This window comes from Eptatretus burgeri, chromosome 13 (genome assembly GCF_056783735.1).
Source record: "Eptatretus burgeri isolate ZD-2024b chromosome 13, Ebu_testis_v1, whole genome shotgun sequence".
NCBI lineage: Eukaryota > Metazoa > Chordata > Myxini > Myxiniformes > Myxinidae > Eptatretus > Eptatretus burgeri.
In genome coordinates this window covers 27,078,660-27,092,373 of record NC_140973.1, presented here as the reverse complement: position 1 = coordinate 27,092,373, position 13,714 = coordinate 27,078,660, and the positions used below count along the sequence as shown (strand labels likewise).

The 13,714-nt window shown below is 39.1% G+C and overlaps 1 protein-coding gene across 2 annotated transcripts in view; it reads right to left on the bottom strand.

The window, feature by feature from the left end:
- HERC2 (HECT and RLD domain containing E3 ubiquitin protein ligase 2) overlaps positions 1 to 13,714 on the bottom strand; it is a 600,800-nt gene that overhangs the window by 452,667 nt on the left and 134,419 nt on the right. For both annotated transcript variants that reach the window (XM_085851823.1, XM_085851824.1), the window contains exons 22-24: positions 12,290 to 12,445; positions 6,135 to 6,320; positions 5,660 to 5,836 (exon numbers count right to left, since the gene is read on the bottom strand). In XM_085851823.1, coding sequence (XP_085707949.1) covers positions 5,660 to 5,836; positions 6,135 to 6,320; positions 12,290 to 12,445 — 519 coding nt within the window. The remainder of the gene's footprint in view (positions 1 to 5,659; positions 5,837 to 6,134; positions 6,321 to 12,289; positions 12,446 to 13,714) is intronic.

Below are 13,714 nucleotides of genomic sequence, written 5' to 3'. Positions count from 1 at the left end.
ATTCACACAAGGTCTGATGGAAAGCTCTTTAACTTCGCCAGACTTAAAACAAAGACTGAAGTACATAAAGTATGCATAAGAGAAATTATTTTTGCAGATGATGCTGCTCAAGTTGCTCACTCTGTGGATCAGAAGCAGGAGACAGTCAACCATTTTAAATCAGCAGCAGATTGTTCAGGATTTACTATCAACTTAAAGAAAACAGTCATTCTTTAAACACTTCCTGGCCAACATCAGCTTGACCTCACAATTAACATTGGTACTTAAGAAGTAAAATCTATGAAAACTAGAAAGGCACTTGGTAGAGCACATACATCTGCTACGCAATGCCGGATCCAGGAGAACATATCAGGCCCAATAAATTTTTGAAATATCATGCTATGTAATTGCTTGTGGTCCATCTCTCAATCACTTTTAAAATAAAATAAAAATCTCGTATCCGGAACTGAATTCGGATCTCCACCAAAATTGAATCAATTCTTCCTCGTCCGAACCCGTCCACAACTTTTTGAGATATCGTACTATGTATAGTTTTTGGCCCTATCTCTCAATGGTGAAGAATCGCTTAAAAATTCCAGTAGCCGGATCTGGATCCAGATCTTCCCCAAAATCTAATCAGTTTGTCCTTGTCACACACACAACCTGCCCACCAAATTTCATCTGAATCCGCCTACAACTTTTTGAGATGCCCTGCACACAAACAAACAGATAGACAGGGGTGAAAACATAACCTCCGTCCACCTTCGGTGGCGGAAGTTTAAAAAAAAAAAAATTGGCAGTGCAGTTACTACTTGACAGCACACTTAATGCAAAAATGTATAGCCGTAGTGCAATGGCCTCAAAAGATTTTGGCTGTTTAAGTAAGGGTAGAATTTAAGCATCAAATCAAGTTAGCAACAAAATGTTGTCTTCCGTGCAAGGGTCTTGGCATTACTCCTTTACTCTGTTGAAACATCCACATTGTACAGATGACACATAATACACTTAACCATTCGCGAATGGGAGTTTCATTGAAGGATCATATACCAAGTGTTTAAATTATGCGACGTGCAAACATGGCAATTGTGGAGGCAAATTTTTTTAGCCACTCAAATTTGGTCAGGTCATGTTGTCAGAATGAATGATGATAGATTGCCAAGGGAAGTGTTTTATGGAGACCTAACTTAAAGGGCAACACAAAGTTTGTGGTGAGAAATTAGTACACAGGTATAAGGATATACTTAAAAGACATTTAAAAGGAGCAGATATTCCAGTGAATTCTTACGATATGGGGCATGACAGAACCCAATGGAAGGCGAAGATCAGAAAAGCAATAAAAAGACAGAAGCAAGACATGAAATAAATCAATTGGATCATGACAGGAGACATGGAATTTTGGTGGGCTCGCTGGCAATGTATGCATGCAACATAGAAGAGGCTTTTTCACACTCTCTGGACTAAAGTCTCTTGAATGACATTGGCACATGGTCTGAATTTTTACTTTTCCAAGTCATCGTCAACTCGACGAACAACGATATAGATTCAACTACGTTCGGAATATGGTGACGCGCTAAAGACTGCCGGGGCATGACAGAGATTTCTGCCGTATTCCATATCTGTGACAGTTTTGGTTGTGTTGTTGTTGACGTAGGGTTGTGAGATGGGAATCATGAACACGTCCCAGCCGTGTCCGATAGCATCCATTTCTTCCAAATTCCTTGCCCATAAGATGCTATATTCGGAATGAGGGATTTGCCATTCAATGGTGTCAAATGGTATATAAAATATTATAAATAATAAAAACTTCATGCATCAAATAGGAGGATAAAACAACCAATCAGAATGATGAAAATGGCAAAAGCAACACAGAAAATCATGCACAAGATAGTGACACCTGAAAGAAAAAAAATTATAATCAATAAGCTCACACATATTTGATGTTTAATGCATATTTGTGTTTAATCGAAACCTGGAGGATTCAAAGTGAAAAAAATTGCCATTATCATATCTGAAACTGTATTCTTTTTCACATTTGAAGTGATATTTTATCCACAATGAGGTAAGCAGGAGGGTCGAGCTTTTACTGTATTGGGGTGTTGAAAAGCATTTCCATTTTAAATTTAAAATATGTAGCTGGAATCACACAAATTGGCTGTTTCCATCTGAGCACATAGCTCATGATGTTGAGATCCCAAATTCAAATCCTTCATAAGATGTTGATTTGACCTTTGAGATTGCAACAGTCTTGCAAAAGCATACCGACATCTACTCACATGAGTAGAGGATAAATGGGGTTTCTGAGGCAGCCATTCAAATGAATGGGGGAAAAGGGAAACACTTTCTGACTTAAGCCCCAACAGCCCAAAATAGGAGACTGATTTTCTCCCCCTCCCACACAAGTAAATGTAAAATTGAGACCGATTTTCTCCCCCTCCCATACAAGCAAATGTAAAATTGAGACCGACTCAAGCCCCAAAAGCCCAAAATAGGAGAATGATTTTCTCCCCACCTACTCTCAAGTCCCGAATAAGCGTGGGGGTCTGAATAAGCATGTAGGGTGGAACATTTTCCAAATTTTAATAAGAGTAGAGGGCGGAATAAGCGTGTTGGGTGGAAAATCCAAAAAAGTCTAATTAGCGTGCAGGTCCGAATAAGAGGGCAGGGTGGAAAAAACAGAAATGTGACAAATATAGAACATGTATTTTATTGTTCAAATACATACATTACATCAGGACGACACACCTCTCGACAGGACAACATTGTCACCCTACACGCTCGCCGGTGTAAATACGACCTGAGGGTGGCAAGAACGATTTTTTAATAAGCGTGTAGACCCGAATAGAGGCCGTGTAGAGGGGATTTTTACCTCGAAAAAAAATAAGCGTGCATGCACGCTTATTCGGGACTTGAGAGTATCCCCTTCCCTCCCATACAAGCAAATGTAAAATTGAGACTTACTGATTAAAGCACTTCTTTCCTTTCATATTTTCATTCCATTCAAAGAGCGAACCAATGAATATTTGTCCATGTTCTATTTTGGGGAATAACTTAATTTTCCCATTACATTTTTCCTATTTATCATCCATCTATAATTCCAGCAGTGTGTGTGAATTCCAGCAGTGTGTGTGTGTGTGTGTGTGTGTGTGTGTGTGTGTGTGTGTGTGTGTGTGTGTGTGTGTGTGTGTGTGTGTGTGTGTGTGTGTGTGTGTGTGTGTGTGTGTGTGTGTGTGTGTGTGTGTGTGTGTGTGTGTCTGCGACTGCTGTTTCTCAACAACCACTGGTCCGATCTAATTGAAACTTGCCAGGTATATTGCTGGGGCCCTGTGGATGTGCCTTTTCAAGGTTTGATATGAATCGGACAAATGGTTCCCAAGTCATGGCCATTTATTTACCAAACCAATGACAGGAAATGGTGCTATGACATCACGATTGACGTCACAATTCTTTTGTTTTTTTTCTTTGTTTTTTTGCACATACGGGCACTCACGTACGGGCACGCACGTACGGGCATGCACATACGGGTATGCACGTACGGCACACAAGTTGCTTATTTAAACCAACTTGATGAGGTAATGGGAGATTTCACAACACTGGTTTTTCCAGGGTGTGTTCCCACATCGGAAATGACTTCGGAATTTTTTTGGCTTGGTTCGGGCGAGGCAGCTTGGTTGACTTCAAAACTGACTGGTTTTCACACGAAAATGAAACATCTTGCTTTGAATGATTTTTGATAAAACCTACGTTTAAAAGCTGTTTTAACTAAACTTTGTTCTGTTAGTGTTCTGATGATTTAAAATATAACCACAAGAGACAAGGGCATAGAATACTTCCTCATTTTCACGGCACGACTGTTCTAAAAACACTTCCCCATTTTACAAAACTCACGCTAACGGCCCTTTCTTTCGTGCTTGAAGAGATAAAGTGAATATAATAGAAAAATTAAGTTATTCCCCAAAGTAGAACATGGACAAATAGTCATTTTTCGCTCTTTGAATGGAATGAAAATATGAAAGGAAAGAAGTGCTTTAATCAGTAAGTCTCAATTTTACATTTGCTTGTATGAGAGGGAAGGGGATAGGTGGGGAGAAAATCAGTCTCCTATTTTGGGCTTTTGGGGCTTGAGTCGGTCTCAATTTTACATTTGCTTGTATGGGAGGGGGAGAAAATCGGTCTCAATTGTACATTTACTTGTGTGGGAGGGGGAGAAAATCAGTCTCCTATTTTGGGCTGTTGGGGCTTAAGTCAGAAAGTTTTTCCCTTTCCCCCATTCATTTGAATGGCTGCCTCAGAACCCCATTTATCCTCTACTCACATGCTTGTCATACATGTGGTATTATTGTACAAGATCCACCATGAGCATAAGATAACTGTAAACAAAAAAAGTCTCTCCTTAGGCCTTAGTTATTTTATAACTTGGTTTACGCAGTTCTTCAGCTAAAATGTCGGGTCCGTAGATCGAAATATAAATATAAATATAATTTCAATTTTTAGAAATTATATATTTTTATGATTTTTTTTCGGATGTTCCATGGAAAAGACAAGGGTAGGTGGTGGGAAAATAAATATAAATCCCGGACCAGGAAGATCTCAGAAAACATTGAAGATGGAAGACCATTCAAATGCAGGATGCCCATGTTCACTTTATCATCTGATGTGAAAAACAATAAAGGAGGATTAAAACTTGTTTTTATAATATAGTCTGGCATGTTTTTCTTATAGAAACCTGTTGGATCATCAAACAAATGGAAACAATGCTGAGAAAATTACTGTCCAAGTCGTAGATGTGTGCGTGCACACCAGTGCATAGTGCTGGATATGATTTTTTTTAAAAGGTGTCTACTCGGAGTCAACACACTCAAAACAGTCAATCAGAGCCATAACCGGCTCTTACTTTTCAGCGGGTATCTGATGGTACCGTCTCCCCATGAGCACATCAAAGGCTGATTTCTGGTCCGTTGAAGGCTGAATATCAGCATCCCGCAGGGAAACTTTGACATACTTGGCACCGAAATCTTTCAATACGAACAGCGGTGCGCAACTTTCGACGGAAACAAAATTGGCACGATCGAGAGTAGCCTGCGAATCATCCCTGCTGCTGCACTGAATTGATGCAATCGTTCGGCCAGAATATTCGTCGTCAAGATGTTGCGTGATTAAATCACCAATAGTCACTCGAATTTATACCGCTGACATACTTCTTAACAATCACTTTCGCCCCAGAAACCACAGTCAATCTGAACCACGCTGGCCACTGCTCAGACGCCATGACCGAAGACTACTGCGCAGTTTGGTTAAAGGGGACTCGGCATTTTGGTGCGGGCACGTAAAATTATATTTTGAAAATAAATGCCGACGTTTACATTTCGGGTTTTGAAAATTTTGCACCACCGCGGAAAATTTATAAATATAAAAGGCTAAAAATATGTTTTATATTTATATTTCATTTCAGCAAATATACCGTCGGCGGATCTGTAAACCAAGTTATAAAATAACTAAGGCATTATTTCTTTCATTCAATCAAAACCATAAACCAAAGAGATGTGCAGACAGAAACAGTCGGACAGTGAATGGCATGGATGTCAGAGGCATGGACAAATAATGACAACAAACAATAAGTGTAGGACAAACAGATAAACAAAACATATTGTAATCTCATCAAGAGTTGGTTGAGACAACGTACCGAATTCTTCTGAAAGTGGGTATGTACCACTGTAAGCCTGGTATGCTGTTACATCATAGACTCGACCATCCACCACTGTCCAGGATCCTCCATCCTTGTTGTGATTGTCTAGGTGGTGTTTGCGGATGAGAGTAACTGGCCGGCGCAGAGATGGACTTTCTCCTAATGACCACGAGGCTGCAATAAATATACATTTCATTAGCCCTTACCCATACATGTATCGGGTCTTCTCCAGTGAAGATGTACACAGCAATGAGAAGCTAAGACAATTACTTCCTTTGCATATTATTTTTTTGAATTTCAACTCAGCTTTTCCACCAAAACACACCCCATACCACCCCCCCCCCCCAAAAAAAAACCCTATATAAATTCCCAAGGTACTACTCATTGCATTGTGAAGAAATCCAGCACCATTTCCTTCCCAGAAGCATTTGTAACGATGAGAATTCAAACTTTTATTTGATCAATAAAATACCGAGAATTCCTGGCCAAGCGAGATCTTCTTGTTCCTCGCAATCCTGGCCTGGTGCCAGTTGATTGAAGGAATCCAGCACTTCCAGAAGGCTACCCAACACGGGTACAGTACCAGAATTTTGAGCAGCATCTCCATTTCGAAGCAACAGCAGTAACTGTCCTAAAATCAACTCGGGCAGCAGCACTCCTGGACAGATATCAAACAACAAAACTGAGATTTGTTTACAGCACTGGCATAGTGTCCACATTTAAACATAACATTCAACTGTGCTCAAAAGCAGCATGCAACTTCTAGAAATGTTTTTCATTATGTATATATGTATGATAAAGAAAGACCCACACACATCTTTCACCTGTGAATGGAGGGAATACCCAGGTGGCTATGGTTATATAAATAAATTGACTCCTCCCATGCTCTTCTCGCTGAAGAAGCTGCATAAAGCAATCAAGAAAGGCGACTAAGGTAAGCCATTTTTACTGTTTCAAACCCTTCCCAGAGTTCCTCCACAGCTGTAAAAACATTCACAACTAATACACACATGAGAATCCCAATGCTACACACCCCCACAGCTTTTGGACCGGTTTTATCGCTTGTTGGCGAGTCAGCAGTGACAGCGCAGACAGTAATGCATACCAACGAGGCTCCCAAGCATATACCATGTGCAAATGTCAAAAGCAGTCAATATATAAATGATAAAGAAAGACCCACCCACATCTCACCTGTGAATGGAGGGAGTAACCAATTAGCTAAATTTCCCTCAAAATTTTGGGAGGGGAAACGGGGTGGTTTAACGGGTGTAGAAATGATTATGGTTTTGGATGGGGGATGACTTGAGATGGTGGTGAGGAGCTGTCTTCAAGATGTGGAGGGAACAATGAAACAGAAGAGAATGTGGAGGGTTGTTCCACAGGCTGGAATAAAGGGGAATAAAGTAGTGGAGGTGAGCAGTGCTTGTGCCAAGTGATAGGCCAATAGACTCAGCTTCATCGCGAGAGATTCCAATGACATTGAAGGCCTTTGTTTTGATGGCATCAAGCTGAACAAGATATGAAGCAAGGGATCCAGATCAGAGGGGAGAGCAGTACGCCATTGAGCTGTGGATGAAAGCCTTGTCGGTGTTTCGGAGCTCAGATATGCCAAGCAAGTATTTTGCACGACAGAGGATGCCCAGTCGGCATCTCACCTTGTTGGCCAACTTTGAAATGTGGCTTGGCCAAGTGAGATCATGGCTGAGAGTGAGACCCAAGAGTTTGAGTGACTCAACCTCTTCAAGAGGGTTGTTGAGAAAGTAGATGGAAGGGTTTGCGGTATGGTCCTTTTGGAGAGAGTGAGTGTGAGGGATTTCTCAGGACTGAAAGACATGTTCCACGTGTTTGACCAGTTTGTGATTTTGTCAAGGTCTGAGGAGAGGGAAGAGGCTGCTGCGTTCAGAGGGATGAGGGACGTCACGGCAGAGAGTGGAGTCATCAAAGAGATAGAGGATTTTCCAGTCAGTGAACTCATTGATGAAGATTAGGAATAATATGGGGCCCAGAACAAGTTCCATTTTAATGGAGTTGCTGTGCATTTTAGGTTGTGGTTTTGTCCTCATATGCAAGTAAATTTCCCCATGAAGGCAACTGCATGTGCTGAAACATCTGTGTGGTTAGATTTGTAAAACAATTGCACCAAGGTGGATTAACCCTGAATGCACAGTTTCACCTCTGCTCAGGGTCTCCGCTCAGGGTCTTCGGAGAGAATTCTCCAGTGGTCTCACATCACACATGAGGAACACTTATCAGTTTATGATCGGGAACAACTTATCTAAATCTGTTATATTTTGAACATGAATCAGAACATGAATAAGAAGACGTCTGTTGTTTTAAACATTCCTTGGCTGAGAATTCATCCGAACTGCACACGTGCAGAGGAATGAGATAATATTTTTACTGTCTGCCTCCCTGACAGTCAAACAAAATTGAAAATCATTCCAAACAGGAAACTTGTACTGTTTAAAGGCATCATAATGGACACATTCAACAGGCGTGAATAACTAATGTAATGTGTTAGATAGGGTGATGTCATTGCCACTGGAGAAAATGGCAGTGGACAACCGCAATATGATTATTTTTATAGGAAGAATTCTTATTGCCTGAACAAATCTACAATGCCAATGAAACAACTTTGTTCTGGAAGTATCTTCGGTGAAAAAAACCGAAGCTACTGGAGAGGAAGCACCACCCATGCAAGGTACAGGTGACTGTGGTGACTTATCTTCAGATGAGCTGTAATTACTGTAGAAATACAATAATCCCTTGCCAGACAAGCCAACAGAGGAACATTTGGAAAGTGAATATAAATATATATATATATATATATATATATATATATATATATATACATATATATATATATATATATATATATACATATATACATATATATATATATACATATATATATACATATATACATATATATATATATATACATATATATATATACATATATACATATATATATATATATATATATATATATATATATATATACATATATATATATATATACATATATATATATATATATATATATATATATATATATATATATATATATATATATATATATATATATATATATATATATATATATACATATATACATATATATATATATATATATATATATATATATATATATATATATATACACACACATATTGTTCCGAATTCGCGCCCGCCGGCGTGCGGACGGCCACGTAACTCGGATCGCGGCACGTCACCCACCGGACGGACAATTCAGTCGTGACCCTCCGGGAACTATCGCCCGGAGCCAGTCACGGGTGGGCCTTTCGACCTCACCACGGTCATGCTAATCGGCCACCCGCGTAGGATAGGGTTGTTCGCCAAACTCGACCTACCTAAGTACCCATGCGGATGGTAAACCGGGCGATCGTACCTCGCCGCAGGTAAACTCCGGACACGAGCCGCTTGGGCAGCCCGTTCCGTACTATCGGGTTAACCGAGCTGTGATATCATCAACCTCGACGGTTCAGATTATTTACCGGGCATTTTGCACCCAGGACGAACCCTTTACGTGAAGCAGGATGGAGATTCAATTAGAGAAAAGACGAAGCGAAACGGGAAAACAGTTCACACAATGCACATTTATTTACCGGCACACGGAAAGCACGTATATACAGCCATACAGTCAAAATGCACATAAAGCAACCAAAACAATAAAAGCGACAACGACGCAGAGTTAACACCAACTACGCGCACACACACACCAACACTTATACAGCTTTACTTTACAGACGGCGCCAACACACATTTACACCAAAGCAAAGAAAAGAAGCCACCCTCATAGACAAGGAGGCAGACAGGCCTGAAGGCCAAATGTGCGCGTGACCTGGAGGAGCGGCCAGGTCCGCGAGACCGGGGGTGGGGAGGGTCCTACCCGCGTCCTCGTGACTCGTTGGCGGGCGAGCCGCAAATGTGGCCGCGCGGCTGTGCCCCGACTCCGTGCTCCTTGGCGGGTTTCGTTGGCACGACGTTTGGAGTGGGGTGGGAACGGGGCCCCTTTTTGCACTATCTCAGCTCAGGGGAAAGGGGGAATTGTTGATGCCCTGGGGGAGAAGACTGGCTGGCTGGTTTGGATCCCGCGACGAGACGAGCGATTCCCCACACCGTAACCGCGTCGCCGACCGCCGTCCTTCTCGCCTCGGACCCGAGCTAACTTGCTTGCAGTTCCACCGCGACTCTTCTCCGTTCCACACTCTCCTCACCCGACCGACCCGACTCTGCTACTCTTTTCAGTTCCGCACTCTCCTCACCCGACCGACTCTGCCACTCTGCCCAGTTCCGCACTCTCCTCACCCGACCGACTCGACCCTGCCACTCTTTTCAGTTCCGCACTCTCCTCACCCGACCGACCCGACTCGACTCTCTGCCACCCTTTCCGCCTTGCGCTCGCCTTTTTATAGGCGGGCAGGAGAAGCCAGTATGCAAATATTCGGATCAGAATGACCTCGGGGGCGGAGCCACGCTCGCCCATTGGTCGGAGGAAACAGGGGTGTCAACCTCCCCTGATCGTAGAATTTGCATATATCGATTTCACACACGCGCCTGGAGGCAGGGTCAAGCCGCCCCACGCTCGCTAATTGGACGGAAAAAAGTGGGCGTGTAGCGTTTTTGATCCGAATTTTTCCTCGGAAAGGCCGCTATTTGCGCTCGCGGCTCGGTGCGCTCGGCAACAAACGCCGAACGGGCCCGAGACAGCCCGATGTTCAGTGTTCACAGGTGGTGCGGGAATGGCCGTAGAAGGAGAGAGGTGAAGGCGGTGGAGGGTTTTCGGTGGTGGCTTGATGGTTATGGTGCTGTTTGGGAATGGCGGTGATGCGATGATGTGTGAGCGTAGATGGTGGCGGTGGCGTGGTTGTTGTGTAATGGCGGTTGAGACGTTGTTGGTTCAAAATAAAGATAGAACAGAAAAAATGGCTAACTCAAAGCGTCGCAGCCCGGATGAATCACATAAATTCCCTCTATACAACGGGTTTGGGCTAACTACACATGTACTTAGAGATATCTCACCTACGGGCCCTTCATGGTGTACTGGGAATTTCCACAGCCGTAACTATATATATATATATATATATATATATATATATATATATATATATATATATATATATATATATATATATATATATATATATATAAAATGTATTTATCTTCCCCAATATTATTACAAATAAATGTAAAAAATATCTGTAATATAAGTACAGACAGACCCCGCTATTCATGGGGCATACGTTACTGGAAATGTCGCGAATGTCCAATCTGCAAATGTCGGGGCATTGTTTCAATGGGAAAAGAGGGATAGGTTCCTGGTTGTTCTGATTCATAAGGGAAAAATCAAAAATCATATGAAAAAAATGCAAAAGAAATGTGAATACGCCAGCGAAAAACCACGAAAACACACAAAAAAAAGAGGTTCGAATACGCCCGCAAAAAATATGAGAATGTAGAAGCAGGTCGCATTTTATCAACCGCAAATACGCGTGGTTCGCGAATGGCAAATTTGCGAATAGCTGGATCCGACAATATTGTACACAATAGGTGTAGGGAACCAAATCCAAAAAAAAGGAAAATCTAATTCCCCATTCTGGTCAGATAAGGAGTTCCCCACCTGTATATTGTAGCATGCCAATTATTTCACTTCTCTCCCAACATCAAATGACATGCACTTGCAAACCTGTCTTGCATCAAATCTTGATTGCTCGCTCAGTTCTTTAAGCACTTTGTTGCTTACAAATTTAAAAAAATGAAGGTGCACATTCAGCAACAAATACCTCGTTACTCTTCTCAAATATTGTGTCATTTGCTCACCTTCATAAATCTGGCACCCCTTCTCCCATCTGTGGACTCACCTCCCAAAATCGATCAAATTTTGCACTTCCCTCCACTTATTTCAGGAATAAACTGACTGCCATAATCCTTGCAGTCTCGTGGACCTTTCCCTCAGTCCAGCTACGATTCTCATTGTCTGTGTCTCTCTGTCTGTGTCTCTCTGTCTCTGTCTCTGTCTCTGTCTCTGTCTCTGTCTCTGTCTCTGTCTCTGTCTCTGTCTCTGTCTCTCTCTCTCTCTCTCTCTCTCTCTCTCTCTCTCTCTCTCTCTCTCTCTCTCTCTCTCTCTCTCTCTCTCTCTCTCTCTCTCTCTCTCTCTCTCTCTCTCTCTCTCTCTCTCTCTCTCTCTCTCTCTCTCTCTCTCTCTCTCTCTCTCTCTCTCTCTCTCTCTCTCTCTCTCTCTCTCTCTCTCTCTCTCACATGTTTCAATGTGAGGTATCTGGAAACATCTCTTAAGTTCTCCTTGTGTAATTGTACTTTGCATGTCCATGTGTCCCTGGGGCACATTTCTTTCTGTAATGTAGTGTATGTGTGTTGGGCTTTCTCCTTTCTCATCTAGCTCTTCACTGAGCCTTGAGCTATGTAATAAAATGATACTTTTCCCATTAAAAATGCATGAAATAAATTTCACACTTTATTTTATTTTCCATGACCTGATCTGGCATTTTCAATTCAATGCAAGTTTTCCCTTTCAGTCTGAAAGTCTTTCATCAGTATTTTATTGACAAAATGCAATATTAACAATGTATTTTCTGGGAGCCACACCAGTAAGATCAGCTTCGAGCACGTGAGCAGCCTCAGAAAAATGGCGGCAGCCAAGCTGAGCCACACTGCAGGCCACAGGTAGTACACTGGCTACATGGTTGCGAAGAAGGACCATGTACTTCTTAAGCAGTAGACTGGCCCCTTGAACTTCCAAACCTGCCAAAAAAAAAAAACATTAACAAGTAAATTAAAATAATTTGAGTCATTTCATGTCATGATCAAACATAAATTTTCAGTACATTAGATGGTGATCATATTCAGTGTGCTGCTGTATTATGAGAAGGCAATGAAAAAGCTCTCCTTTTACATCCCATTTCCATGTTCAGCATTCACCTCTTGTTTAATAATAATAAAAAAACACCACATAACATCATTCCTTCACAAAACAACTACTTCAAAAGGTCCAAATATTCTGTTTAGTACAGTATATTAAATGGCTGTCCATAGTACACATATATATATATATATATATATATATATATATATATATATATATATATATATATATATATATATATATATATATATATATATATATATATATATATATATATATATATATATATATATATATACATATATATATATATATATATACATACGCATATATATACATACATATATATATATATATATACATACATATATATATATATATATATATATATATATATATATATATATATATATATATATATATATATATATATATATATATATACATATATATATATATATATATATATATATATATATATATATATATATATATATATATATATATATATATATATATATATATATATATATATATATATATATATATATATATATATATATATATATATATATATATATATATATATATATATATATATATATATATATATATATATATATATATATATATATATATATATATATATATATATATATATATATATATATATATATATATATATATATATATATATACATATATATATATATATATATATATATATATATATATATATATATATATATATATATATATATATATATATATACATACATATATATATATATATATATATATATATATATACATACATACATATATATATATATATATATATATATATATATACATACATATATATATACATACATACATATATATATATACATACATATATACAGACATACATATATACATACATACATATATACATACATACATATATACATACATACATATATATATATATATATATATATATATATATATATATATATATATATATATATATATATATATATATATATATACATACATACATATATATATATAAACATACATACATATATATATATAAACATACATACATATATATATATATATATATATATACATACATATATATATAAATATATACATACATA